The sequence below is a fragment of the Aythya marila genome (assembly GCF_965140915.1).
Source record: "Aythya marila genome assembly, chromosome: 5".
NCBI classification, from domain to species: domain Eukaryota; kingdom Metazoa; phylum Chordata; class Aves; order Anseriformes; family Anatidae; genus Aythya; species Aythya marila.
In genome coordinates, this window is record NC_139046.1 from 15,545,723 (window position 1) to 15,559,843 (window position 14,121).

Consider the following 14,121-nt stretch of genomic DNA (forward strand, 5'->3'; position numbering starts at 1 on the left):
AGAAATGAAAAGGCCCTGATTTCTCTGAAAGCAAAGGCCTCATTGCAGGGCTGGGGAGCTGGCAACACCCATACAAATGCTCTGCATCTGCTCCCTCCCTCCCATTTGTTTCCCCTGCCTCAGTGAATATTGGCCTATTCTTTTACAAAATGGCAACAGGATTGGATAGTGCTCCTGCCACTAACAAGCTTAGTAAAATAATTGTCATGGGCAATTGGATGTATGGGACCAAATCCTGTTGGGCTACTGAAGGGCTGGATGCAGAGAGCTTACAGTTCTCTTGTTTCTCATTAAATATATATAATGTATTTACTGGAATATAACCATCCCTCATTATGCCATTTATGGGAAACACAACACTCAGTGTTTATCAAGCAGTTAATCTATAACAGACAAAACCAGGTTATCACTCTTCAGAAGAGCAAATATTTGTTGAAAAACTTCTATATGGGACAGCCACCTTCATCTGTTTTTTAAACGTAGTTGATTAAGTAACAGAGGAGCTACCTAATAGGTAAGTCAGTCTTTATATGAAGCATTTGGATTGTAAAGAGGAGGATTAGTTTATTATGTATATTAATATTATTCATATATTATATTTGTCAGTTGTTCTCTAAGATGTGATGTTTTAAATGGTTGTGGATCTTAATCAATATTCTAAAATATTTGATTTTTCTCTTGCTATAATGCCTTCAGAAGAAAAATCCACTTGAACCAGAAACTTCTTTTATATTTGAGACTACTAGAAAACATATTTTCTTAAAATGGAAAAAAAAAAAAAAAAAAAAAAAAAAAAACTAACTTTTCTCTGTCACATATGTTTATTAAGGAACTACCTATTCTTTCTGTAAAGGTTCTCAAAATTAGTAATAAGCTTCACGCTAGAAGTAAAAAACTGCAAGCCTATAATGTGCAAAAATACCACTTTATTGTTGCCAGAAATATTTTTCCCCGTCCTAGAGGACATGATGTGTTTCTAACTGTTGTCAAAGGTGAATGACAAAGCTGATGTAATATGTGTTTTAAAGTGCTGCAATCTCAGTCTTTTAGTTACTGTTTAGTGAAATTGTGAGGTTCTTACTCCTGTGATGTTCGTAACACCTGAACCAGTAGCATTTGTGTACGCCTGAGGAAGCAGGACTCTTTTCTTGAGTGCTGAATTGGTCTGGGACACACCGGTAAACAAGGGCTTCTGAGTTTGCCTATTCCTTTCAATCTGAAATCTGTTTGTGCTAGGGCAGCAGAGCCACCTGGAAGGCAGCTCATGGCATTCCCCTTTCAGTCCTGGGGCGATTTGTTGGCCCTCCCAAGCCAAGCACCAACCAGCCTGTTCTGAATGAGACACAGCAGTGACACCTGTCAAGCACAGCACTGTTACACAGCAACAGTGTTGTCCCCAGAGAAGACGGAAAGAGATGGTTCTCTGCAACCTCTAGTGAGCTGTTAGGCCTGGTGCTCTTTTAGGGGAACTGCTGCTGTTGCAGAAAGCCCTTTCTCTGTGACAGGTTATCAGAAGTGATGCTTTCCAGTCCCTGTCTCTGTGCGAAGCCTGACCCTGCGGTGTCTAATTACCTCTATTTGAAGAAGGGATGATTCCTTGGGGAAAAACAGCCCCAAACATGATCAGATCCAGAAGAGGTCCTGCTCTGCTGGCAGTGCAGGCATAGCTCTGGGGCAGGAACATATCGTGTGCCTATCTTCTTTCCCACAGAAGGGGCTCACTTCATAAGGGGCAGACGTGCTTTGCAGTTGCTGTAAGATCTCAGATTTATTTATGGGCCATCAGGGAGAGCAAGTGTCCCAACCCCACAGAAGCAGCTGGTGCTCTACTTGGTAAGGCAGGAGTTGAATTCAAGGCAGTCCCTTCCCTACCGGGTGCCAGGAAGGGCTGCACATTATCTTAGCTGAGGGCCAGCACATAGAGCTGAGAGATGAGTTTTCATGTGAGATTTGGGGATTACATCAAATGCAGACTAAATGAGCGTGAAGATTTGCACTAGCTGCTTCTGCAGTCAGTAAAGGCAGTAGGAATCTCACTGTAGATAAAGCAAGAGTTAACAGGAAAGAAAAAGAAAGAAAAAAAATATTCACATATGCAGTAAGCTACATATTTTACTATGTTCCCTGGCTCTCATGCACTCGAGAGGAGGTACAACATTCAGGGATCTCACTGCCTCCCGATTAAGTCATTACAGCCCATCTGTGTTTCACCAAGTACAGAACGTGACCTATTATCTCAAAAGAAAATAGCACACCACCTGACTGCCAAAAGCACCCTGTGACTTGGCACCCAAATGTCTCAGTACTCACATCAACATACCTTTTCAAGACTAACTCCCACAGCCTGAATCAGGCAACTGTGAAATTCAGTTGAACTCTAAATAAATGGCAATCAAATAAAACCAGCTTTCCCATATGCCAAATCACAAATTGTACAATGACTGTAATTTGCTGTTATAGATCCTTAACTAAAAAGGAGTAGTTAATAGTTGCCATGTGTTTTCTAGATTGTTGAATCACTTACTACTTTAATGTCCGTACAATCCATCTTTTCATCTCTTTTATCTATTAACATGCCACTACAACACAAAAGGATTCTGTGCAGGCTTCATAGTGGTCTTGAACATCTTGTTTAATTTGCAATGGGAAAATGAAGCTCTGAAGATGTTAGCCATTCAACATTTTTCCATAAGGTGCAATTCAACACTGCTTTATGGGAGAAGAGTTTGTATATTGCTTTGATGGAAAGATGAATGATGAGCATATTTGCATTTTATGCTTGCAAATTGCATTTGCATGTGCCACTTTACACAAGCAATGTGTAAATGATGCTAAAGTTTGATGAAAAAGTTTGCCTTGAGTCTTTCTGGAAAATATGTCCAGTTCTCTCCAAACATATTGTTTGACGGATGAGAGACCCTGTATTAATTTTGCTCAGAAATCATAACTTGTGTAAAACACTTTATTTGTAATCACAGAGCAACTGTTTCATCTTCACGCTATTTGGCATTGAAACATCGTATTTTCAGACAAACCTACTCCAGGACAATGAAGTGTAAAAGTACAGGGAATCTTATGACAAGTGATCAGGAGTGATCTGAATGGACATCAGATCAACCTGTATCAGAAGAAAGAAAAGTGAAATGAAGTTATGAAGTGCAAGTATTCCTCATAATGACTGCATTTTCAGTCCTGAGCCTCATAATCTTTTCAGGGTTTGGTAAGTATAGGCAGTAACATGAAGTTTCATGTTGACTTACTAGAAGAAACTAGAAAAAAACTGCACAGCAGGCTGCCAACAGGAGTACATTAGCAGCTTCAGCACTTTGCTCTACATGCTACTAAGGATAGAACTACAACCTGTTCTCTTGCTGGCCCTCTTGATAGAGCCACATACCTGGATGTTATCACTAGGGACTCAAACACAGTAGCAGCAATGTTTCCTTGAGTGCTGCTCTGTATGTGGCATAGAAAATCTCATATGTCTTAACAATATTTATCTGGGCTTTCACAGAACTTTGACCTTCTTTCTGATGTTGCTTTTGGCAGTGGAGTGCTGATCAGGTTCACTGACAAAAATTTCCTATGCCTAAATCTTCCCTGTTTCTCCAGGGCCACATTAGTACTCTCCTTCACATTTACAGAAATACTTCACCTATTGATTGTACACTAAGCTCCAGATGCTTTAGGGATACTAAAAGTGAAATAGATAAAAACTCTTTTATTCTTGTCATGAGAGGAGCTGAAGTCCAGCTCTCCAAAAAGAGTTGACCAGGCAAGAGGTATGATTGTATGATTACAGATACCATTAAAACCTGCAATGTCTCATTTTTTCAACATTTTATTTTTTTGAGCACAACCGTCTTTCCCAATAATAATATCCCCAAAATTATGTTTTTTTCTAGACTAAGAGCTGCTGTTGCCATCTTATCATTAAACTCTTTGTTTTCCTTCATGTATGTGAAAGATATCTCATCTTGACTAAGTGTCATTGCTGTCTAGTTCCCTGTTAAACCACAGCTACATATTTCGAGACTGTTTGTTTTTTAAACATGGTTAGATGAATGAAAGGGTAAAAGTCCCATAGACACAGATTCTTTCTTGTCTTGGACCAGTTTTGTGCAATCTGTATGTCAGTGGATTTAATCCTGATTTATTATGATGAGCTTGGCTTAATATCTTTTCTTTTAAGGAGAGACTGGTTCTGTCTGATTTTCACTTTCTCCTTAAGTAAATGTATCCTTCTTAAAATTTCTCTTGAGAAAACTAGGCATACGTTACATGGTAAAACTCGTTTTTTTCAAGTTTGCAAAAGTAAATTGTACAGCAGAACTCCAGCATTCTCCGAGTCATTTCTGAAATATTTAGTAAGTATTTATATACTTAAATATTTTTCTGCTTGGCTCTTGGATTCCACCATTTATGGAACAAAACCTAGTGGCTGTAATTTGACTTTTGGGTCTAATATACAGGTATTTATTTGAGTGTCTGTTTTAAAAGGAATTTTTAATGGCATGTTCTCTAACTCCCCAAACCAGGTTCTTTTCTGTCATTTATCAAAACAGACAGTGTTTGTGCTTCTCTGATGCTTATTTTTTTCCTAAGAAGTGTATCTTGTTGATACAACATGCCTCTGACGTAAAACAGGTAAGGTACCAAATATCAAGTGTCAACATCCCTACAGAGGGGATCATGACTGTCAGGCCACCACTGACGGATGGATCCCGTAAGAATGGCAACTGTGATTAAGCCCCATAACATGGAGACTGCAACCCACCTGCCAGTGCCCATGAACAGCAGGTGTCTCATCTCCTCAGCCGATCCCCATCCGGGATTAGTCTGTGTCAGAGCTGTCCAGAGAAAATATCACTTCTAACGTGTGCTGCCTAGAGAGCTTGTGCTTATGGTTGGCATCAGTTTCACATGAACAAAAGCTGCCACTCTGTTCCAACAGGTTGATTTTTCCTCTTTGAGCTGGATGTCTCACTTGAAATCTGGGTTTGATTTTGTAAAGGAATTACGAAATTGCAAGGGAAAATCAGTGAAATATTTCTGAAATGAACTGTCAATAGCAGATCATAGCATTTCTTCTGGATTCTCTAACTAAATTTGGAAACTTCTCTCTTTCACCGATTGAAATTTGACTCTTCAGATAGGAACCAAGCCTTACATTTAGAGTGTATACACTGAAGATGCAGAAAGATCCTTGCTACATCCATGACTTTTCGTGTTATGAATCAAATAACAAACCAAAAAGTCATTGTTTTGCTTTCTTTTTTTCCCTTTTTCTTTACTAGGAAAAATAAATAAATAAATAAAGCTCATTACTGGATGCCAACATGAAAATAGGAATTTATCTACTCCTTTTATGTGAAATATGTCTTGAAATCAGCAAGGCTGACATCAAACCTAAAACTCCAAAGAAGGAAAAAAAGCATAATTTCCTAGGAAGAAATAAAAATGACAATATTTCTGAAGAATGGCATCAGCATAAAAATTTCTCTAAACCTTTTGAAGAGCAAGATCTTGAAGAGTTCACTCTTTACAACTTCACTGAAAAGACAGCAAATTTTGGATTCAATCTCTACAGAAAAATTGCAATGACACATGACAACAATGTCATAATTTCTCCCCTTTCTGTATCAACTCTCATGGCTACATACATGCTGGCAGCCAAAGGGGAAACACACAGACAAATAGTAAAAGGTCTGAACCTTCATGCTTTGAAGGACAGAGATCGACATTATTTACCTTCTTTGTTCAAACAACTGAAAGATAACATCACAATGAATGAAGAGCTTCTCTTTGAGCAAGGTATTCTTTCCTTTATCCAAAAGGACTTCATAATCAGGGAGGATTTCCTCAATTTATCGAAGCAGTACTTTGATATGGAATTCCTGCATGTGGACTTTCAGAACAGCACACAGGCAAAATCTGTTATAAATCAAAATATTAACCAAAGGACCAAAGGAAAAATCCCAGAGATTTTTGAAGAGCTCGACCGCCATAATAAGCTGTTACTTGTGGACTACATTTTGTTTAAAGGTAACTATTGTTTTTATTTTACAAAATTGTTATTTATTAGAAGAAACAGGACTTTGACTTCATCTACGTCAGGGGAAGGTTAAATGAATTTGCTTGTCCTGTTTTCTCTACATAGATTTACTATATTCTAATAGGCTTATTCAAAACAAAATTATTTTTCATGATAGGGAACCACATTTTTTAATTCTTTCTTCCATGCAACAAGGAGCCAAAGAGAACAAAAAGCCCTATTTCAATCTTTCTTTGAACAATCCCTGTTTGTGACTAAAGAAGCTTAGTTTTTCTTTCAGCTCTTGATATGAGAAAACCTTAATCATGATAGTTTTTTGAATACCTGATACTGGGTGTGAAATCATTGGCTGATTGTCTAAAGTACACAAAATCAAGACAATAAAACATGTTTTTCTATTTCATACAAGAACCTTTTCCCCTGAGAGGAAGCAAAGTGATAAGGCAAAGGGGAACCTGACAGTGACAGGGAGCACAGCCCACACTTCACTCTGACACAGCCATATAGAAGTTGGAGAAACCCGGTTAGGTAAAATCCAAGCTGAAGAGCTAGGATGGCAAAGGGGAAGAGGAGAATGCTCTGCAGAGACCCCATACTCACAGCCACTGCAGCCCAAGGCACTCAGCAGATGCCATCCACAGAAACTCCACTAAAATAAATGCACCCATGAGAACAAAGAAAATTATGCCACAGCCATACAGTCTCTCCACAGACTACGTTTATTCTTTTAGGTTTACAAAAATGCAGTTTGTCCAATACCAAGGTTACTTTCCCTTGCAGAAAACCAGAGAAAAGAGATAAATGGCTGTGGCTAAGATTGAAAGCAAGTGTAGAAATCACAATCAATAGCCTAGGAGAGGTCACATTCCAGTGCACCTTACCAGACAACGCACTGCTGAATCCCCATCCAAGGAATTGTATAATTACTTTAAAGACAGGATGTTGAACAGCTGGTAGAAATTTTCAGAGAAGGTGGGATGTTAATAAAAGACAGATGCTCATATGGCATGCAATAAACAAAAGGGGTATCAGTTCTGAACTTGACTGACAACTAATCCACCTTAGAAAAATATTTCCCTCTTTTCTCTGTGAATGAAGCAGTTTATTTTGTGCATTATTTCCTTCTCCTGCCGTAACAAACATTTAAAGCACATGCACTAAGTATACTGCAGTTGTCATCTACTTATCCCAGACACAACTGACATCCACTTCAACTAGCTACAAAAATGATTTCATATATATATGTATATATATAATACACATAACTATTTTGTTTCTTTCTTTCCTCAGGCAAGTGGCTCTATCCATTTAATTCCAAATTCACAGAAATGGAAACCTTCCACATAAACAAATACAGAAGTGTACAGGTACCCATGATGTTCAAGTCAGATAAAGTTAATTCAACCTTTGATGAGAATTTAAGATGCAATGTGTTAAAACTTCCCTACAAAGGCAAAGCCTACATGCTGGTTGTCATCCCAGAAAAGGAGGGAGATTACATTTCACTCGAAGACCATTTGACAACAGACCTTGTGGAATCCTGGCTTGCAAACATGAAGAGCAGGTACTGCTGTGACATCTCTTGGCCCTAATGTCTTTTATAGCAAAGCAACAAGGCAAAACAAAGTCGCTGGTCTTCCTGACCCCTCTAACATGCTGGTGTCACTGTATCTACTGAGTAGACACCCTTTAATAGCTTACCCACATCCCAGAGTGCAGTGGCATGTATGGGCAAGCAACATGAGAAAGCTTCTGTTCCAAGGTGATGAGTCTATGGCTCATCTTGGTTAGAGATGTCTCTCTCTGACGGCATAGTCAACCTGGTCTGCCCAAATTCCTCATTAGGACTTCTCTCTCTTTAAATTTAGCCGAATTTAATATATCCATATATTTGTGTTTATGAAATGTATGTATAAACATGTATATATATGAAATAAATATATATGTATAGTTAGGAAACCTTTCCTACCAGTGAAAATCCAGACTAATGGATACATTTGAATATGAAAATGTAAAAACAAATTATTCCTGTGAAACGTGATTCCTGGAGTCACAGTCACTTCCACTGGTCTGTAATTGAACATGTCGCCCTGGTAGCAGGTCTCTGGAAGTATTCATGGAAGTCTTTTATTCTGAGTAGGAAATTATTTCCAGGTTCTTTGGCATGCAACAAAGCAGATGATGTCCTGGCAGCCTAAATTCAAGCAGACCCTGTAGCCTTTGCCTCTTGTTTTACTGTCTGTGTGAATCTTAATTCCCAAGTAGTAAGCATTTCAGCATTCAAGTGACCTACCATATATCTCAAGTTTGCATTGATGTATTTATTTATTTATTTTAAAGGAAAATGGATATTTCATTTCCAAAGTTCAAACTAGAACAAAAATACAAAATGAAGAAATTGCTTTATGCTCTTGGAATTAAAAATATCTTTTCACGCACAGCAGATCTTAGTCATCTCACAGACCAAGAATATGTAACAGTTTCACAGGTAAGTCTTGTAAATTTATTTGCTAAGGGTCATACAGACTTCTAGGCACACTAGTAGGATAGGACCTCATCTGCCAAGTATATGGAAACTTCATGCCTTAAACAGCATGGATCTCACTGTGAGTCTGAGGTGTGTAGAAGTAAGGGGCAGTCAATTTTCACATGTGCTCAACACCTTCTTAAGTTTGCCCATCACGGGAGAAAAGCCCTGTCTCAGAAAGAATATAGCCTGGGAAGGGTGGGGGTTACAATTAAAGAAAAATTGTAAACAAGAAAGACATTGTGAATTACAGTTAAATAGCAGAGCAAGGAAGGAAACCCAAAGAGGGAAACCCTCATACACAGTCCAGGGATAAGTATTCTTCTTAACAAGGACATCAAAACCTTCCCCCTCACTCCCCCCCCTATCCCCCCCCCCCCCAAAAAAAAAAAAAAAAAGTCTCATAAGAGGTAACAACAAGAAAGAGAAGTCAAAGCAATCCTGCCTTCACTTCTGCCCATTTTGGCAGGAAGGAAACAGAGTCTCACAATAAAGTATCATCACAACACAGCTGTATTCCAAACCACATGAAATAGACCACTGCAGATGCTGTAAAAAGGAGCATCCCATCCTTTTGTGGGATATTTTTGGCCATCCTTTTGAGTTCTGATGGCCAACTTTATTACTTTAGGTTATTTAGCAGAGAGCTTGGCACTTGGGAAGTCTTTCAACTATCCTGACAGAAGTCATTCCTAGAACTAGGAGTCTGGGAGTTAGGAATGCACCAGCTGACCAGGCAGCTCAGCAATACAGACCCAAATGCAGAAGAAGTAATGCTGGAGGCTGAAAGAACAAAAAAGGAAAGAGAAACAGAGCCTGTCAGGCTGTGATTTCAGTAGGAAAGGAAGCCCCTCGACCTGTGAAGGACTGTAGCCCATTGCTGTCCATGTTTACCCTGTGCTACCAAATGTAAGAAATAGAAACATACAGGGAAAAAAATAAGACTGGTGCATTTACCTAAAAAATAAGACTGGTACATTTGCCTAAGTTCTCACAAAATCAACTGGGAATGACAGCCAGCCATTAAGTGTCTGTGACCAGTGAAATCACACCTCCCACTTATGAGAAAATGCCTCCTGTACAGTTTGGTGTCAAAGAGGAACACTGTACAAATGCACTGGTGGCTGCACATCACCAGCTGCAGAAACAAAATCTCTAAGTGAGTCTGACACTCAGGAACATAGAAAAGCATAATGATACCTGAGCTAGCACATCTGCACCTTAGCTATTGTGGTCACGGTGGCTGTGCCAACTCCTCCACTTCTGCGGGAGACAACATATGGTCTACCAGTAACAGACAGTGCTAGATTGCACAGACCTACTCATTGCAGTCCTTAATATAGGCCTACTTCAACTGAATTTCTGCCATGTTGAATTTCATTCTTCTTGTTCACATAGATTTCTGTCACCAATTTTATCTCTACATTGCATTTCAGGTTGTCCAAAAGGCTGTAATTGAAGTGGATGAAAACGGAACTGAGGCCACGGCAGCTACAGGGTCAGAAATAATTGCGTTCTCAGCACCTCCTGTCATTAAAGTCGACCGACCATTTCTGTTCATGATTTTTGAAGAAACTTTTAAAACTTTACTTTTCGTTGGTAGGGTGGTTGATCCAACAGAAATGTGAATAAAGGTAACAGTTTTTATTGTGGTATGTAAGAGGCTTTATTTTATATTTTCTTTAAACTATTAATGTACATTAGAATAAAAAGCACAGTTTGAAAACATGAAAGCCTGTTTTCTCTCTCCAGCCAGGAGTAGGTCATTGTAGCAATATTTCTTTAATGCCAGTGATGAGTTTACTTCAACAGGGCACAAAATGACAAAACTGATTTTATTGTAAAACCTACCATGCAAATTCAAAAAAAAAAAAAAAAAATAATCACAGAACTGAACTTTCAAAATTCAACATTTTAGGGATAATTCTGAATGAAAACCAGAGATTCATACACCAGAGTACTCAGGAAGCTCACTCTCAGACACTGCAGCTTAATAGTCCTCAATGCTATTTTCTGTTGCAGAGAGACTTTAGAGCCTACTGACATCAGTGTTAACAGATTTCTGCCACTTACAATTACAGAAGCAGGATCAAACCCTAAAAGAGAATTTACACCCTCTGTCTAGAGATCTTTAGGTCTGTAGAAATTGTCTATCATCAAGTCTGCATCATCCAGGAGGGTGACCTCTTTTGAAGCGTTTATTCGGAGTACCAGATCACCTCATTTCCTCAGGGTACATGATGTGCCTGCTGCTAAAACCTTCTTTCTACTAAAGATAAAGTAATTCTGAAAAATAAATCAGATATTCTTACTGGGAAAATCTAAGTCTGTACATGCTCATAACACCAAACTGTACCTCTCCTAAAAACATACTTTTTGTCTGTATTATCATCTAGGTTTCAGAGAGAATGAGGTCACAGGACTCTATGCCTATACTAAGACAGACTTCAGTAGGGTAAAAATACCTTCCCCAAATTGGAATAAATTTCACAGGGTTGATCCTAAAATGCAAAAGGTGTTTCCAAAATACTCCTGAAGACTATTTCAAAGACTATTTCCATTCAAATAGAGTAGTGATTCCAACAGAACATTAAAAGACAGAGTAGGAAGATCTTTATAACATTTAGAAAAATTTAATTAACACAGTCCATATATAGGTTTGAAACGATGCAAGAAGCTACTTCTCACTATATGTAACCAAAAGACCTAAGCATTCCTCTGTTTTCTTACATATTTCAGAAAACATCTGCCCAAAAGGGGGCAGAAGAGTTTTCAGAATCATTTGGCAGAGAAACTTCAAAGGTATCTATTGGCCTCCAGATGTATCCACACGAGAAGTATTTTCACAGGACCCAGGGAAGGAATGAAAGATAAGACTTCAGGGTAAAGCTGGTAAACAGCTCTAAAAATAAAAACCTCAGTTACTATCAGTTGTCTATTTACAGAAACCCAGACACTGGTATAAGCCCCTTACAAAAGGAATTATCAGGCAGACTGGTACCTGACTAGACTTATAAAGTACATCTAACTTGACTTCACGCTGCAGCATGAATGCACCCAGAAAGAAGAGGAATCACTCCTTCCTGCCTCAGAATGATTAATAGGAGGGATGCTACTAGAGAGAACCACACAATTATCATTGTACAATTGACCTCCAGCTGTTGTTCTGAATTGCAGATTAAAACAAAACAAAACAAAACAAAAAAAAAAAAAACAAAAAAAAAAAACAACAACAACAAAAAAAAAAAAAAAACAAAAAAAACACCTGCAGAAGATTCAGAAATATTGGTGCTGTCCAACCTGGGATGGAGGTCTGTAGCGCAAAGGACTGATTAAAGTATACACAAAACACCATGTGTATGTGCACCTGGTGTACAAGAAGATGTACAGACAAAAGATGTACAAGGATGTCTAAATATAGCACTTAAAGATTACATAGCAGGAATTTAATACATGGTAGGGTTATTGAGTGGAACACGTGTTACCAGCATTAAATAAATTAACCAGTTAAAAAGTGATGGACAAATGACAACCAAGAACAAACAAATGACAGACTGTATACAGAACACATTACATGCTTATAAAGGGGAGAAAGAGCTTGGGTTCAAGTTTCTGAACTTACTAGCTGTTGTACATCGTTCTAATAAAGGCATTTGAGGGTCAAATACAGTTATGAGTCCTGTTCTGCAGCTGGGCACTGCTGACTTGATTTGGTCCCTGGCAGAAGTCGGACCGAGAACAGATTGAGCAGTTTCTTCTGGCCCACGGCTGAGCAGCTGTACCTGGTATGTTGAGTCTGTTGTCCCTGGGGAAATGAGAGTGGAACAAAAGCCAAACCGGGAGGAGCCAGCATGGGAAGTCTGTATATCTGCATCAATACTGCATGTCAGAAATACCACAATACTAGAAGTAGCTTTTAAAGAAATCTGTGATTTACAAGCTCCTATACCACGCTGCAGAACAAACTGAAAACTTGGAAGTTTTCACAGAATCTAAACAATGTTTATGACTAGGGACAGAGCACCTAAATCCAGCAGCAGAGTAAGAAGCTTAAGTATTCAGACAGTGAAACACTGCTAAAGTCAAAGACACATTTTGTACTCCACACAAGACAGCATAAATCTAGCATTACTGTTATTTAAAATAAATACCTTCTGTAGGTAAATGCTTTTATTTAATTATAAAAGATGCCCTGAGAAAAAAATATTTATTTCAGGAACATGCATGTACAGCATTGTCCTAGGTTTTATTTTGAGTAAATTCATCATTCATATTTTTACATTATAAAAAGTAACCACACACGCATATGCAATCACAAATCAGATCGTCTTTATCATATACCAACAGATTTTAAAAAACAGTTATTTCTGCTATCAATATAGTTATGCTGCTTCCATTTTGAAATAGAGAAGCTGACAATAGCTTCATACATACAATCTCTCTCAAGTATTGGCATAAATAGAATTTTCTTTTAAAATAGAATTGCATGTTTTTTCCACAGACGTATTTTGATAGAAACATTAGTATTAATACAAACAAATGCAGATGACATCACTGAAGCATGATTGCTTGCAATAAGAGCTAATTAAAAACTAGGTTCATCATTATAAATTATTCAAGTGAAAATACAATCTGAAATACTAAAAATTAAAACAAGTATTTATACAACAAAAATTATGAAATAAAACATTTTTTTTAGTATTATCTGGAGACATCTGCTTTTAGATTGCTTTGAAACTTACACAGGATTTTTATTAACTTTACTTAGTACTTGTAAAAACATTACCTCCAAATTCACGCACAATGCTACTGAAGTTTATGTTTTATCTATATAAAACTGATCAATGGTTCTGGATTTTGGTCTTAAATTTGAAAGTTTGAAAGTTCCTTAAAATGTGGGATTACTTTTTCATATTCATAACAATTACTTCTATTTCTTGAATAAAATATGGATGCTAAGAACTGCTAAAATTGTAAATAGGCCCAATTAAGTAATGGATATACGCATTCTAGATCCAAGAACTTGAACTACAAAGGCATAACTGAAGAAATCAAAATCCTTTCTTTAGCTGCAGCAGTTAAGAGCACATAGCTGAAGTTATATTTCATAACATTTCACTACAACATTAGAATTCTGCAACCATTACGTTACTTATTGGAACATATTTTACAACTTGGGATTTTATTTAAAAGATAAAAGATTTTAACAATGCAAGATACATTTTGTCACTCCAGGCATTATAGAGTCCCATCTGCTTCTCCAGATTTATCGCACAAGAATGTTGTTTCCAACAGTCTCCGGTTCTCTTCTTTTTCTGTCAGAAGATCTAAGGGTTTGATTTTCTGTTTTTTCTTCATGCAAAAGAAGAAACACATACAATATGTTGTTGCTATATTATTAAAGAACATAATAAACTGCTACTGTGTGCAACATTCTAAAATAACTGTTAGCTGCTGTGCTTCAAAAATTACTAGCTGCTCTACTGCACTCACTGAAAAATCCTACAGACACATTTTGAGGGCATTCTTCACAAGAAGT

General features: G+C 37.7%; 2 protein-coding genes across 4 annotated transcripts in view; one reads left to right on the forward strand and one right to left on the reverse strand.

Moving 5' to 3' along the window:
- Window positions 1-450: 450 nt before the first annotated feature.
- SERPINA10 (serpin family A member 10) lies at window positions 451-11,755 on the forward strand. Of its 2 annotated transcripts, XM_082761791.1 has the most exons (5): window positions 451-514; window positions 5,298-6,045; window positions 7,346-7,619; window positions 8,396-8,543; window positions 10,019-11,754. In XM_082761791.1, exons 2-5 carry the CDS (start codon window positions 5,340-5,342, stop codon window positions 10,208-10,210), a joined length of 1,320 nt encoding a protein of 439 aa, XP_082617917.1. In that variant the 5' UTR covers window positions 451-514; window positions 5,298-5,339; the 3' UTR covers window positions 10,211-11,754. The 2 variants fall into 2 exon arrangements, with proteins under 2 accessions (XP_082617917.1, XP_082617918.1); XM_082761792.1 differs by lacking the exon at window positions 451-514 and having other exon boundaries at window positions 5,320-6,045; window positions 10,019-11,755.
- Window positions 11,756-13,621: 1,866 nt separating this feature from the next.
- The window catches only part of PPP4R4 (protein phosphatase 4 regulatory subunit 4), a 71,447-nt gene continuing 70,947 nt past the window's right edge, over window positions 13,622-14,121 (reverse strand). For both annotated transcript variants that reach the window (XM_082761616.1, XM_082761617.1), the window contains one exon: window positions 13,622-13,934. In XM_082761616.1, the coding sequence (XP_082617742.1) occupies window positions 13,910-13,934 (25 nt within the window). In that variant the 3' untranslated portion in view covers window positions 13,622-13,909. The remainder of the gene's footprint in view (window positions 13,935-14,121) is intronic.

Excerpts from the sequence above, each read along its gene's own strand:
- SERPINA10 (XM_082761791.1), top strand. The coding sequence starts at position 5,340 with ATGAAAATAGGAATTTATCTACTCCTTTTATGTGAAATATGTCTTGAA. Across the intron at positions 6,046-7,345 it reads GGACTACATTTTGTTTAAAG|GCAAGTGGCTCTATCCATTT; the intron begins GTAACTATTGTT and ends TTCTTTCCTCAG. Across the intron at positions 7,620-8,395 it reads CTTGCAAACATGAAGAGCAG|GAAAATGGATATTTCATTTC; the intron begins GTACTGCTGTGA and ends TTTATTTTAAAG.